Source organism: Pyxicephalus adspersus, chromosome 7 (assembly GCF_032062135.1).
Source record: "Pyxicephalus adspersus chromosome 7, UCB_Pads_2.0, whole genome shotgun sequence".
Lineage (NCBI taxonomy): Eukaryota > Metazoa > Chordata > Amphibia > Anura > Pyxicephalidae > Pyxicephalus > Pyxicephalus adspersus.
In genome coordinates this window covers 74,136,060-74,152,473 of record NC_092864.1, presented here as the reverse complement: position 1 = coordinate 74,152,473, position 16,414 = coordinate 74,136,060, and the positions used below count along the sequence as shown (strand labels likewise).

The 16,414-nt window shown below is 36.9% G+C and overlaps 1 protein-coding gene across 1 annotated transcript in view; it reads left to right on the top strand.

Moving 5' to 3' along the window:
• Positions 1 to 16,414, top strand: part of XYLT1 (xylosyltransferase 1) — an 86,073-nt gene that overhangs the window by 22,453 nt on the left and 47,206 nt on the right. The window contains exons 4-5 of the mRNA XM_072419184.1: positions 2,927 to 3,007; positions 14,400 to 14,616. Of these exons, the coding sequence (XP_072275285.1) occupies positions 2,927 to 3,007; positions 14,400 to 14,616 (298 nt within the window). The remainder of the gene's footprint in view (positions 1 to 2,926; positions 3,008 to 14,399; positions 14,617 to 16,414) is intronic.

Sequence of the window (16,414 nt, the reverse complement as noted above, 5' to 3'; positions counted from 1 at the left end):
TGTTCTAGATATGTCCATATTCTCTTACTATGCTTCTGCAGATCACAGTCTGCCAGCATCAGGAACTCACAGGGAGAATACAATATGATGTGGTCTGCATTTATCACAGATTCTCAATTTACCTGTTTTGTATCAGCTTTTTCCACCTCATTCCTTCCAATGTTCTTCATCCTACATCTCCCAACCCAGGCTCGAGATCGGGTGACGTAGGATGGAAAAAAAACCTTAAGGATCTCAATGCGCTTGCGTGAGACCTGCAATTGATTTTTCTTTGCGCAAAAAGGCTCCTGAGATTCTCGGGCATGTGCAGAAGGAGCACCCAAGAGCCTCACGGGATGCATGACGTAGATATCCCGGGAAGCTTTGCACTCCCATTCATTAGGGGCCGGTGCTGCGCCCTTTTATTTTAAACAAACAACAGAATTTTTACTCTACATGAAAGGGTTGTCTAATTATTTATTTAAAGTGAAATTTCGGAGTTTAGGTATGCTTTACCTTTATTAACCATAGGGTTGTTTTTAACAAAGGTGTAGAATAGGGGGGTCAAACTCTGGCCCCCAACAGCCTTTTTTTGCCCCCCAAAGGAATCCTAAATATGAACTGCAGCTGGCCCACCCCTGTATTGAAATAGCGCCGCTACTACAATTCCTGGCATCACTCACGCCTATAGACCAGCGGGCTCTCTGCCTATGTGTGGCGTAGACTTTTTTATCGACACAAGTAATGCCAAGAAGTTTAGTAGCGGCGCTATTTCATTGAAGAGGAAGTTCCAGCGGCTCCGCATTGGCCGCGTCTGGCATTTCCAGCACTCCCCCTCAGCTTTACTTTTCCTTGTTACTCCAAGGCATGGACCTGAATGGTTGGATTTTCATAGAAGAATATTGTTAATATTATTGTTAGCCTTTGCAAAAAGGTTATCATTTAAATTTAACTCAGAAGGCTACAAATAGAGAAAGAGGCATAGGATTTTTTCTTAAATAAAATTTTAAAAAATGTATGCCTCTTTCTCTATTATAAGCTGGTTTCAGATTGAATGTGAAGCACAACCTCTTTGTTTCCAAAAGGGTTTATACCTAATGAGAAGGAAAAATTTCATCAATTTTTCAATAAATTTTAAGGTTGGCCCGCGACTTTGTCTAAGTTTTAATTTTGGCCCTGTGTGTATTTGAACTTTAGGCAATTCATTATAGGCTCAAGGCCTTATTGAAAAATAAGAATATTTTAAGCTTTGCTTTTTACCTAAAAGTTAGCAATAGTATTGAGCTCATTAGAATTTATGTTATTGGTGCTGGTGATGCCGGTAACAAAGTTGCTAGAGAAATGATTATCAGATAAATCAGTGTAACAGAACGCAATGGTAAAATAGGCCTCAGAATTTGCAAGTGTGACATGGAGCCCTGTAACATTTTGATGGAGGATCTGGTCAGGTGGTACCATGGCAACATGGCTAACTAATATGCAGAGGAACAAAGCTTGGAATAAAGGGAGGTCCACGTTGTTTATTTCTTTAGAGTTGGCTGATGCTGCTATATATATAATTACTGTGTTGTGATTTAGAAAATATATGTTTGGTTTTAATTTTCCAGCACTGAAAGTATAGTAACTTCTAATATTCATTTTAGAGTAGCTCATCAAGGAAAATCATTTATGAGTCATTCCTAAATGTCCTCACTAAATTCCATCTTCTCATGCCTTGGACGGCACAGTAAGAACTTGGCTATTGAAACTATTTCATGTGGAAGGATTGCTAAGTAAATTCAGTAAATGTCCATTCATCTCAGTGAGATAGAGAGCTACCCAAGCATAAAATGTGGAAATCTGCACAGCTTTCTATATGGAGGAAGATTTTTCTCTATAGTTGCCAAGTGGAGATGCAAAGCCTGACCCTGAAAGGCATTTAAGCTCACATGAGTAAACAAGGAAAGGAGGGCCTCACTCGTCTCAACTCATCAATTTCCGAATTAAAGCGAGAAGAAAACTTAGCTCAGTCTGTCTAAGTTAATAGTTAACAAATCAATTATTAAGTTGCTAATTTTATATCATGGTCTGACACTGTAATTACCTTTAAAGGGAAATTATACTGAAAATGAAAAAAACTGCTTTGTGTTCTTGCTTTAAAAAAAAACCCGTCACTTCTACTCCATTACACCAGGATCTGAGAATTTAGACTGTAGCATCGCCTGCAGGTGGGATCTGGAATTTTGTAATAAGCAATCTAATAAAATGTACAATTTGGTGGACACTTATTTATTCTGCAGTGGATGGAATTTACTTAGATTAAGAAAACCGACACCAGTAAAATACCCGGATTCTCTGAATTTATTTTCTTGCATTCCTAAATACATTATGATGTAAAATATAAAAACACAATCTAGATTTTACTTTTCGCTTATACATAACCCATTTTCAACTGATCTTTGGATTGACTTCTGGTTAATAAAACTGCATTTGTATGTTTACTATTTGTTCTTTGAACACATGGTCTAAATTATAACACTGAATGATAGCATTGCTAGAGCCTTATTATTAAGCCTTACTTTAAAAACCTAGATTAAGTTTATGTTCTTCAAGCAATTACAACGTAGAGTTTTTGATCCACACTCACTTAGTGTTTCAAAGTCTAACATGCACAAACATTATTGATCTCTATAGGCTGTAGAGTACAAAAGGTCTGCTGCAGCTTTTAAGTATTATAAATGTTACCATAACTTATGTGTTTCAAGGACACCTTCATCAGGGCATTCATAATGCCAACCTAATTGGTAGTGAAACGTTCCATAAATCATCAATGTGTTTACATGGCCAGTACTTGTCTTGTTTTAGTTTATTACAACCTTGTAAACTAATAGGCTCTGCCAATAAATATCAGTCAGCTCCAAGTATGAAAATATATGACCTTACTCATTTGTATATTTTGTTCCTACAGGACAAATGACCAGTTGGTGGCTTTCCTCTCTAGATATCGTGATATGAATTTTTTGAAATCACATGGAAGAGATAATGCAAGGTAATTTTATCTGGATTTTAGTGTATTTGTGTGTCTTAAATACTCTGATAATATATGCCTATGCAAATAATCATTTATTTAGGTGAGGGAAAATGTCATTGACAGATTTACATCATTCTGTGCTTTTTTTTTTTTCTTTCAAAATAGGCTTTTGTAATAGAAGGAAGCAAATAATGTACAATGTATAATGTAAATCTATTTCACTATCATTCTGAATTTTAGGAACTAATACAATTAGGAATGGCATGATGGGACAAAAGCACATTAATAAAATGAACAGCTTTCCTGTGGAGGTTTACAATATACAAACTAAGAATATTGTTCTGGGTTTATAAGTTTGGATTTTCAGGCGCTATCCAAAAGACCAATCAAGATCCATTCAATAGACTTGATGGACCGTTAAACAAAGAATAGTCAAATGCATGATTCCCAAGTTATTATCATCAATAGATCTTCAATGTGTTCCCCTCTGGGGACCTCCAAACACCATTTCCAATTTAGCTGGTATATCAACTAAATGGATAAGTATGAAATCCCAAACTTTGATCCACTAATAAAAAGTTTGGTATATCTGATGATAGTGCGGACCATTTGTTTTTCTTAAAGCGAACCTAAACTCAGATTTTTTACTTTACATAAAATGGTAGGCAACCCTTTTATTTAAAGTAAAAATTTTGTTTATTTGCAACCATTTTTTTTAAATAAACGGCTATTGGGACGAGGCGGGACCCAAACGAAGAAACCTCCAGGCAGATTGCAAGATTAAAGGTAAGTGTTTTTTTGGGGGGGTGTTTAGTTCCACTTTATGTGTAACTATTTATATTTAAAAAGCCCTTGTAACATCCACCAGACGTCCCTATGTCATATGTGAAGAATTTCTAAATACATCTTACAAGTTCTGTGTTGCTGTGTTACTGAATATTAGCAGATACCTGGTAGATTGAACAATGTCTTTTAAATTAATATTGTGATGGTATAAAACAGTCCACACTATTATCACATATTACTTCTTTTTATTATTGGATCGCCATCAGTGTTTGGCATTTTATACTCATACATCTTAGTTGATATAACAATTGTATCAGATACGGTGTTCGATGGTCCCCCAAGTGAAACACACTGAAGAACTGTTGGGGGTAAACATTTGGAAATGTGCATTAGCCCATTTTTTTTAAACAGTCTATTAAATCCAGTGAGTGGATCTTGATTGATTTCTGAGATGAAATTACACAGAATAATGAGAATGCTTTTCAGTAGATAGTGATTAGATCCTTGGTTATTGAAATAAACTCTGAGAAACATTTTTATTACTTTTAAGACATAGATATTAGAATTTAGATTTTAGTGCCAACATTTCGAATAGTGTGATATTGGGTAGTGATTACACCATGGGATTCATGTTGTGTATCTATGCACGCACATGAAATTCAAGCCAATGCTTTAACAGGCTTTAATTTCCAATACTGGCTGGTATTTTAGGTGTTAATAAGAAAGCAAGAGATATTCTGGCTCACAGCACAAGCTTTTGTTCAAGCTAGTTGAATAAACTGCATGGGCATTGGTGGGGCATGCAGATCGGGCCACAGTTGCACAATCTCCCTCACAAATTTTCTGTTTTCCTCTGCCAGCCAGTTGAGGGCTATTTCTGGCTAGTGGTAACACTTGTTGCACCACTCCTACCCTCAGTCCCCAAAGATTCAGGAGCCAAGGAAGGGTTATCATCAGAAGCAGCAGTAGACCTAGTAGTATTACTACATCTGTAAACCATTAAAAGATTATTCACTGTGCCAAAAAATTGAAAGTGCCTAAAAAATTATTCTGCAACTAAGAATAGCCAACAGGATTTGCCTAAAATATGTGTAAATAACAACTACTCTACGTTAAAGTATTCCCAACCATTTGCCTTGCCAAAATTTAAAATATTGCCCAGCAAATGTCACATAATTCATACAATGAATCATAGTAGAAAATGCATAAGGAATAGTGTCATATCATATGTGGGTGAATGTATTTTTTCTTTTAACTGTACAATTTTCACCAGTAAATACACTTCTACCCCCTCAGCCTGCTCATTCGAAAAATAATTATAATAGGTATTTGGTTCAATAAGCTATAATGTTGAATTAATAAAATGTTAAAACTTTAACAAACCTTCCTTTTTCACTTTTATCTTTTTTTATCTTTTTATTGTATTTTTTTTTTTTTTGCATTTTTGTCCTACTTTAACAAAATCACGAACATGTTGAAGAGTACTTTCTCTAAATATTTTAGCGCGAACAGATAAAAGACGAAGATAAAGGTGAAAATGGTCCTTCATCTCAGCAGGATCAACATTATTTCCTTGAGACATGGGATGCATTAGCAGAAATTGCGTACAGGAGTTAGCTGCAGTAGACTACATCTTTAGGATGTTTGCTCAATTTCTTTGCAGGTTGTTAAAACCTTAGTGAAATCCCCCTAGCTTTCCTTTATCAAGCAGGTGTAAAAGAGTATGGCAGTGCTACTATATGTTATTTTATAGCCAATATCATTTTGATGTTAAACAAAAATGGACGCCTCGGAGAACATCAAATTTTATCCATGTATATTATATTCTTTGCCAGCATAGCAATGTCTTACACATCCCTAGTCACCTACAATATGCGTCAGCTTTAATGAGAAAAATAACAGTAAAACAAGATGCAGCCAATATAGCGCAGCTGGGTAACTCCTATAAATTACATGCTTTCATATGCTGCAATTACACTACTAGGAATAGACAAATCTGTTAGGATGCATAACATCAGGTCATATAGGATTAGATTTCTAAAATGTATTTTGCATCAACTGAAATAACCTCATATTGAAGATTTTGATTTTTATGTAGCTAGCTGTAAGAGACTTGTATATTTTGGATAGCCACGTCTGGGAGCCATTTGTGTTAGATTTGCAAGCAATAAAACAGACCTCTATTGATGGCCTTTAAAATTGTTACTAGTTGACTAGCTGTCGTGTTAATGCATGAGTAACATATCCCCCCAAAAATGTACTGGTTAGGACTTGGATAGTATTTAGGCCAAAGACAGCCAGGCAAAAAGTTTTTCCCAGTTCCCACTTTTTCTTCTCTCCTGCGATGCACATAGTCATCTCATATATGAGTCGGTTCTTGAAATATTGGACGGCAACTAAACAAAGTTGTATCTGGGAACTTCTAGATTGATGTAAAATCTAAAATATAAACATTGACATAAACATTGTTTTTTATAACTCAGAGTTTGCACACCACTGGCAATTGTTTCCTAGCTGAATACAATGGGCTTGAAATAAAGCTCTCAAAGGCTACGTAAACACTTGCAATGGTTCTTGTCCGATAATCGGCTCAGGGCCGATATCAGACGAGAATCTGGCGTGTGTAAAGAATCACCTTAGAATGGAATTCAAGCTCCTGTGCTTTGCCTTCAAATCCCTCCACAGTCCTTGTCCCAGTTACCTTTCTGACCTGATAGAAAAATACTCCCCTAGCCATTCTTTTCACTCCAATGACCTACTAATGACTTCCTCACTCATAACCTAATCACACACACGGCTCCAAGACTTTTCTAGAGCTGCCCCGACTCTCTGGAATGGTCTTCCTCGTACTATTCGGCTTGCTCCTACTTTCTGCTCATTTAAAAGAGCACTCAAAACCCATCTTTTAAAACTCGCCTACCCATCCTTTTCTGTCTCTTCTGTCTCTCTGTCTTCTTCTGCTTCTTAAACCCTCACTACTTCCCACCATTCCATATCCCCCTCCTATTGTGTGATACTTCCCCCACCTCCTAGATTGTAAGCTCTTGGGGGCAGGGTCCTCCACTCATCTTATGTCACGGTCTGTATCTGTCGGTAATTTGCAGCCCCTACTTAATGTACAGCGCTGCGTAATATGTTGGCGCTATATAAATCCTGTTTATTATTTTAACAATAATAAAAGAACATTGAAGGATCCACCAGCCCCCACCCTTATATGATTAGGTTCATAGACTTCCCATGTAAATAATGGCATAACTTAAAAGAGTATTTCTGAATGCACAATGCACAATAAATGGCATTTTATAGCACTTGATGCCTGACATTGCAGCCCCTGTTCAAAACTAAAAAGCGGACTTTTCGTGTTGAAATTATCATAACCACACCAGTCTAGTCTAAAAGTCAAATAGAAAAACCCTTTAAGACAAAAGTGACCATGCTTATGTTATGCATTAATCTGCTGTCAAGAGAAGCAGTGCAAGGGGATGATAAGAGTATTAGCCTTAGAATCAATGCCATTTAGCTATGCTGTGAAAAGTCAGACAATGAGATGATTCTGAATAGGACAACGGATATCAAAGGCATGTTTAATTCTGATCTGAGATGAAGCTGTAGTAAGCAGCATATAATCAATTACTGCGTGAGGAAAGGATGCACAGAATACCATTTATGAGGATGGAAATTACATTAACAACATTTAAAAAGTCTAAATGGTAACAAAGACCTCAAAGGCAATCATGAAAGAGCTGTCGGTGTAATTGTATCTATGGTCAATAAGGAATGAACAAATTAGCGTACTGATTGATGCAAAGGTATGTGCTTGTCACAGCACTGTGATGTAATGTCATAAACTGTACAACAACAAAATTGACCAAGATGGTTTTATTTATGTAAAGCATTCCACAGCCAACTCATCTTCATTCAGTGCATGTGCGTTCCTCTCTGAGTGACTGCAGCTGGCTACCATGGTCATGGCTACCCGAAGAAATAAATGTAAATGTAGGCATGACAACATTACCGTTATTTACTGGGAAATCTTTAGAATCACATAATTTTGCACACATTCCAAAAGGAAGGAAGGAAGGATCAAGCTCAGAAGTGGTGACTGTTTAAACAATGTAAAGCTGACAATGGTATGTTTCCGTCTTTATAACAGATAGAAACACCTGCTGACTGTCCAGTTGACCACCTGCAAGGTCTTATCTGTAGAGAAAAAGCCCAAGCTTCATACACACGTGCAATAATTGTCGTTGGAAAGGATCTTTCATGATCCTTTCCAACGACTAAGGACCGCACGATGCATGAACGAGCGTTGTACATACAGCACTGTTCTGCTCGCAACAAAATGATGTGCACATGCAAACTATCAGCATCCTGTTACAGGTAAAAAAATAATAATGCTGAGCAATGTATATATATAAATATATATATAATTATATATATATACATACACACACTGTATACATAGCACCTTTTTTATTATAGTAATAAATAAAGGGGCTTTTAATTGTTTCGGTAAGTATCAAAAACCATAATATTTTTTATTTTATTAGAACACTTTTGTATTTTATTTCATACTTTCATTCTTACTTTGTACGTTTTTAAAGAAGTAAAAAAGGGAGTATGAATAATCTAATCAAAGCAAGCATATACGTATACATATTCCACAATAACATCCATATAATATATCATAAGCCCATTGTATTATCACTTATAGGGCTCCATTTATAAAACAGGGAATCAGACATTCCCTTATTCCCTTGTGAGAATCCTCCAGGTCTATGAAAGGGGTATCCCAGGAAATGCATGAAAGCAAATACACCTGCAGATATCAGGGGGGAGACCATCAAATCCTATTTATGTAGGAGTGTATTAGCAAAAAAAATGCAAGAAAGCAAGAAAAGAAGGGTGAAATAGATGACATACATATTTGCCTATATAAATATACATGTGTACTACATTTTGAGCGTGCATGTCAGAAGTCCAGAAGCTGCCACAAACCCTTATCATCCACTCATCCCTTGTTATATGTTTATACAATTTGATCTATTAGGATATAAATGCACATTCACAAATCTACATATTCTGAACATACAAAGAATCTCTTGGGTACACATTGACTAATCTAACAACAAGCTGTGAAAGCCCACAATATGTGTTATTATTGTAATCCTTTACCAATTAAATCTGAATGGCCAAACATTGTTGAGATATATATTTATACAAGTGTGTGTGTGTATACTTTTGCCACACAATGCTTCCTACTTACTAATCTGCTTTTGCAGTGAGCACAATAAACTGGACAATGAAAGCATTGCTTGCTGTATAGCCAGGCTCTTCCCTTTATTGTAACATCTGCGTTTATTGTAAATATGAAATTATGTGTAATTAAGTTTAATCATGACTGGAATTGCTCCTGTGTGTACAATATTTAATGCATTATCTGTGTTTAAAAGTCAGTCCAATTAGTGCTCTTTCCTTTGCTGTAGAGAATCTTCAACACAGTATGCAGAAACGGGCAAACATTACAGCTCCTGCTACCTATAATACTAGCAGAAATTAAAAATGATCTTACATATATGTTTATAATTTATAGGATTATAAATTATATTGGATTTTGGAGTAAAAATTGTCTTGACTTTTAGTTCATATTACATTTTGTTTAAAGTTTTAACACACAAATACACTTTTACTATGAGTTGTACATTTACGCTTGGTCCCTGTAGTATATAAAAAATGACAAAGTAATGGTTTACTTTTACGTAAAGCAGACCTAAACTCAGAATTTTCACTTTACATAAAAGGGTAGACAACTCTTTTATGTAAGGTCAAATTCTGTTGTTTTTTTTGAGGTGCAACACCCTTTTAAAAAAAAAAAAGGTCCAGCACCGCCCCCTAATTCTCGATCGGAAGTCAGGGGTCGGCAAACTTTTATGACCACTAGGGCATTTTAGGGGTGGGCGGGAGCACATTAGGCCGGACTCTGAGTCCCGCCCTAATGGCCGCTCCCTCCCCAGGGAACACCCCCCTGAAGTGAAATAACTCTCCTCCATATGCATTGCAGAGAAGAGGAATTTCCCTTCAGGGAGCCTTCCATATTTACTGCAGCAGCAGAAGTATCAGCGCCGACCGTGATAAATAAGGGAGCCACAGCAAAGAGGCGGCTTTAGAGCTCCGGCGGCTCCAGGGCTCTGGTAGTTCCTAATGCCCCCTGGCCGATCCACTGGCAACCCGCGGCTATGTATGCCGGCTGGCATTGGGTCAGATCAACCAGGGGGCATTATGCTGGAACGAACTACCGGCTAGGCCGAATCTGGCCAAAAGGCCAGAGTTTGCCTACCCCTGGTCTAGGTCGTCATCATGCGTAGAAGGAGCCTTTTTGCACAAAGAGAAAAATGCATACATTTTTTATTTAATCCTACGTTACCCAATCTCGCACCTGGGTCGAGTGACGTAGGATGAAGAACAGAAAGAAGAAGAGAAGATGGCAGCGCCTGGAGCTCTGGGACAGATGCTGGGACAACGCGGGACCCCATGCAGGACACCCCCAGAGGGCTCAGACTGCCCTGCGGGATTGAAGGTACGTGTATTTTGTTTTTTTTAACTTTTGGGTTTAGTCCCTCTTTAATAGGGGAGATAAATCCTGTTACCAATACCATGGAATAAACTGTTCCTGGCCAACACTAGAATTTGGGTTTAGACACGGGAGCACCACAATGAGCTGATAAAGCAGTCCGTTCTGTAGGAGCAAGTTGCATAAAATGAATTACTCTTTCACTTGGCTATCCTGTCACAATCCCTTAATTATTTCAAATGCAAAGACAAACAAAACAATACGGGACTTTTAAGGCAGTAACAACTAGCATCATACATACGTTCAGTATTTTAACATTTTATTTAAAACAGCCCATGGTGTTGGGAACATATTGATTTTTTATAGAGCCTGAACGGAAATATACGGCAATCAAGACTTTAAAAGGGAAGATGCTGCACTTTTTTTTTTTTTTTTTAAAAAAACATTTTTCCTTACATGGAAGGGTTGTCTACCCTTCTGTGTAAAGTAAAAATGTTGAGTTTGGGTACCCTTTAAGGAATGAGAAGTGCCAGCTTCCATGTTTTTCCCACACATGTAAATTCTTATTGGATTATATTTAGGATCCTATTTAAATTTTTTTTTTAAGTAAAATACCATTTGAACACTTTTTTAACACCTTTCCCATCTTGGGACTGCTAATCTGGTTTAGCTTCTTTCAACCATTTCCTGTCCACATGTACGCCCTTCAGTGTTGGCTGGTCATGCTCTAGACAGGTTTCCTGATAATGACAATGGTGGACTCAGGTAGGGCTGTGTGTGTTGGCACAGTTGCTTGTAGTTTTCACTGAAGGCAGATGTGACAAGGTTGACAGTTTTGGAACACAATTGGGAAAAGCATGATCTCCATAAAAAATAAAACTTGAACAAGGACCTTTGTGATAAGATTCTTTGAATGAAAGCTGCATAATTAAGGATTGAAAACAACTTTTAAATTTACAATGGCTTGTATATTTATTAGTTGGGTTTGGATCTACTATAAGTTATAAAGTTTAAGACATTGTCCTGATGTGACTATGATCACCATACCCCATATTTTATGCTACAATTGAATCAATCACTCACAGACCAGCAGGAGGACTAGCAATACACTGCAAGACATTTGGTAGCAGGGATTAGGAAAAAATTATTTTACAATTTATATAGCAGTGACATGCTGAGCTCAAGTAGCAGGTATACACATTAAAATCTTCAAGGTTTCTTGAAAACATCACTGTTTTAGAATATTATGTTTATGATCCTTATATTTATAGTACCCAGGGATTGGAATTGTTTAGAAATTTGAATTTGTATAGTATGTTATGCGTATAATAATAAATTATGCTGTAAACCTTAATTTTCTCAGAGAAACAAATTACATAGTTGGATAAGGTTAGATGAGCCTTGATCAAAAATAGGAGCAGCAGCCACACAGCATTCAGACTCAATGAAACTTTTAAATGTGGGAAGGAAACTAAAGTCTTCAGTCTTGCTTCATTGTTCTTTGCTCCATTTTTTGTAAATCAGTCCTGTGTTACAAGGGACTCTCTCAGTTCTCTCTCTGCCCTAGCTTACTAGTAAATTAGGGTAAAAATTACTTGTGCAAAACATAGGGGCCTTAAGCTACATACACACATGCAATAATTGTTGTTGGAAAGGATCTTTCACGATCCCTTCCAACGACTAAGGACTGCACTATGCATGAACGAGTGCTGTACATACATCATGGAAAGGGGGATAACGGTGGAGCGGCATCCCGCTCTGCTCTCTCCCAATTCCCTTGCATTAGGATCGTTCCTCATCTATCGTCCGTGGATCCGCCAGGACGGTCGTTCGGACGGTGGACGATAGGTGCTGTACACATACCAGATTCTCATCCGATATCTGCCCTGAGCTGATTATTGGACAAGAACCATTGCAAGTGTCTACGTAGCCTTACCTATACCCTCAAACTTGATCCTTATTTTATCAACTTAAAAATAGACCATGCACCAATTCCCACAGCACCAATGCAAAACTATTGTATTTGACATATGAAAAGAAAAGAAAAAAATGCATTTGATAGAGAGATTGCTCTAATGATAATCTTCAGGTAGTAAAAAGTTACACCTTCTGTGGCTGATTACTACTTGGTTATTATTTGTAATCAAAAGAACCCAAAAACTCACTAGTATAAGAAAAGAAGGGTAAAATAGATGATATATACATACTTGCCTATATAGGGTGTACATTTGAATGTGCATGTCAGTTTGGCCTGTAAAAACTGACATGCACATTGCACATGCACAGCGAGAACCATTGGACGTGTGTACCCAGCTTTATTATATTGATGTATACTAGGGCAATATAGTGCAATTATCACCCTAGCTGACTATCACTGCAGACACTATGCCAACCCCTAACCCAGATAACCCTGGGGCTAACTATTTCCCCTGGAGGTACTTGGTTGTTTTAATGCTTGCAGGTAGTGCCAGCTTGGTTAACGAGTGGACTCTAATGCGCTTAGCAGTTGAGCAAAACCCCAAAGCCTTGGGGATTTACTCACAATGCATGCAGTTTATTCGTGGCAATCAATGCACAGACAATGTAAACCTATCCATATATATATATATATATATATATATATATAAAATTATATATATAGTCCTCTGGTCAGGGTCCTCTCCTCCTCCTGTGTCACTGTCTGTATCTGTCTGTCATTTGTACCTAATGTACAGTGCTGCGTAATATGTTGGCGCTATACAAATCCTAATTATTAATAATAATAATTATAGTAATATATATACATTCATGGGTTGAAACAATCCACTGTTCACTTTTAAAGAAAATGTACATTATTCACTAATTTTTTTGTTCAAATTCAAACCCTCTTATCCGCAATGTGCTATAAATTTTAGGCTGTTATTTTAAACAAAAAGGGACAAATGCAAACAGAAATTAAGAGTAATTTTACTTTACTTATTTTACCAGGCACTCATAGATAAGTATCTATTATTATATAATTGTAATTACAAAGCTTCTACTCTAAAATTATCCATTATTCCCTGAAATTCTGGTGGTGGTATTAAAAGCGGCTGAGGTCCTCCCATTCTCTTCATGAGCAACTGTGACTTATGGGCTCTTCTATTTTAGACTAAAATTGTATTTGCTTTTGGTGCCAGTAACAATTCTTGGGTAACAATTATGGTAACGTTGTGCTGCAGCTGTGTTATTTTCCTGTCACTGAGACATTATTTTATTTCTAAATAAGAATGTTACGTAGTTTTTGTTTATCTCTTGCTTGCTTTGTGATAATAGTAGTCATTTGCAGTGTTTATTTCTCAGAAGGAAGTATCGTATGCAGAATAATGTATATATTGTATAAGAAGCACTAAAATAAACTATATGGTAAATAATGTACATTTATTATACAATAGCTACATTTTGTGCCATAAATCAAGCATTTTAATGCATAGCATACTGTTGAGCCCATTTATTCTGATTATAGCAGCATAATACAGGCATTTAGAAGCACCTGCACCTACAAGAACCATCAGACTCCCAAATTCTTTACCATTCCTAGTGCAAACCTAAATACTTCCGTAATAATGCCAAAAGCTGGCCTTCCCCTCCCTCCTCCTTTATTTTCCTATTTGCTAGACTGCTCATCCCGAAACAATGGACCTGATTTTGTTAAAGCTCTCCAAGGCTGGAGATGATACACTTTCTTCAGTGAAGCTGGGTGATCCACCAAACCTGGAATGGATCCGGTCCCGGATTGTAAACATTTCTTAACAAATAGAAAATGACTTCCAGGTCTGCTGGATTACCCAGCTTCACTGTGGAAAGTGTATCCCCTCCAGCCATAGAGAACTTTAATAAATCAGGCCCAATGTTTTGAAATTTTGAAAGGTGTTTTATATATTTATGCAATGTTAATATAGGTAATAAAGAAAAACATGTGCAGATTTTTTCTTATTCTGTTATTATTCTGTTATGCTATTATTCTTTTTTTTTATTATTCTGTATGTCACTGACTCGTACTTATTTGTTATCCATCAATCCATCTTTTTACAGGTTCATCAGAAAACAGGGCCTGGACCGGTTGTTCCTAGAATGTGACACACACATGTGGCGTCTCGGGGATAGAAAGATTCCAGAAGGCATCACTGTAGATGGTGGCTCAGATTGGTTTCTCTTGAACAGGAAATTTGTGGAGTATGTGACCTTTTCCAATGATGATCTTGTTACAAATATGAAGAGATTCTATTCCTACACACTGCTTCCAGCTGAGGTATGTTGTATTTTTATATACTAGATATACAACTTATCAGTATGACTTGAAACCATGGAGACCGCTGCTTAGTTGGAGAACATTCTGCACATTTGTCTAAAATGTGCATTTTTATAGAATCTTTGCTCAACTCTAGAATAATTACTCTTAAATGTTATGAAAATGTGACTTGAAGGGGGATGTGTTTTATATTTCCATGGAAGAGAAGTAGAAAAATTATACCTTTTTTATCAAGGTTTGTTTTTATTACATTGATATTTTGTCACTTCATTGCCATTTGTCAGGCTCACCTTTAAATGTTATTCTTGGGTGATTTAAAAAAAATTCTAGGTGTTAAATTTAACTATTTTACTTTTTGTGAAAAGACTAGAATACATCTGAAATATATATATATATATATATATATATAATACATGGGAGGGGGCTTTGGGGTGGCACTGCTGCAAAAAAGGGGTGAGTTTTAAAGAGCCACAAATTTAGCCAAACATACCATATATATTATATTATATTTGCATGCCACTACTGTAAGTGTAAGTACTCTCCTGCAGTATATATACCTAGAAATGCTAGGCTTTAACCAGGACTTAGAGCTTTAGTGAACAGTGAAGAAGCTGTGTGGACCCCAAATCCAGTAAATATTTCACACAGATTTGATACCAGAGGGATTTTGAGAAGGAAACTATTTGGAGATTGTTTACTGAAGTTTTCTAACATAACTTAACTTGTTATATGGTAATGTTATTTTAATACCTCAAAAGCTGGTCAATAAAATGTAGAAAATTTGACATTTATGCAAATCACATGCAAAACTTAATGCAAACTGCACTGATTGGAAATGAAGTCAATCAAACTCTGTAACTTTGAATTTTCTGCATCTCACTGACCATTTCTCAAAAAAGCATATCACTTAAACTTTTCTCAATTGGCTAACACTGTATAAGAATCTACTACTACTAACATAACTTTTATACATAAACAACAACAAACAGGAAGCAATTGCATAGTATAGGTGGTGCAAATCTAGTTTAGTTTTACTTGCTACATTGTTAACGTTCTACTATTATTTACCACAGTCCACCATGAATTTGTTCTGTGTCATCTCACAAATATTTTTATTATTAAACAGGATTTATATAGTGCCAACATATTACGCAGAGCTGTACATTAAATAGGGGTTGCAAATGACGGATATAGACAGTGACACAGGAGGAGGAGAGGACCCTGCCCCAAAGAGCTTACAATCTAGGAGGTGGGGAAAGTAACACAATAGGAGGGGGATATGAAGTGGTGGGAATTAGTGAGGGTTTTAGGAGACAGAAGAGGATGGGTAGGCATGTTTGAAAAGATTGGTTTTGAGTGCTCTTTTAAATGAGCAGAAAGTAGGAGCAAGCCGAATAGGATGAGGAAGACCATTCCAGAGAGTCGGGGCAGCTCTAGAAAAGCTTTGGAGCCCTGCATCTGACAAGTGCGGAAGTCATTAGTAGGTCAATGGAAGAATTAAGAGAGCAGCTAGGGGGGGATTTTGCTACCCAGTCACAAAGGTAAGTGGGACAAGAACTGTAGAGGGATTTGAAGGCAAAGCACAGTGTTACCACTCGGCACACAGATCATCTGTCCAGCAGCCTGCAGCATCCCCAGCTTCCCTTTAGCTGATCAAAGATGTACCTTTTTTAGTATCCCCTGCACTTTCTCTGAGGCTGTGCTCAGCTGAAGGGTATTTCAGGAAATGCAAGCAGACAATGAGCAGAGTAGTTCCTGGTTCCAACCTTGTCCTTCTATTGGCTCCTAGCTGTATTTA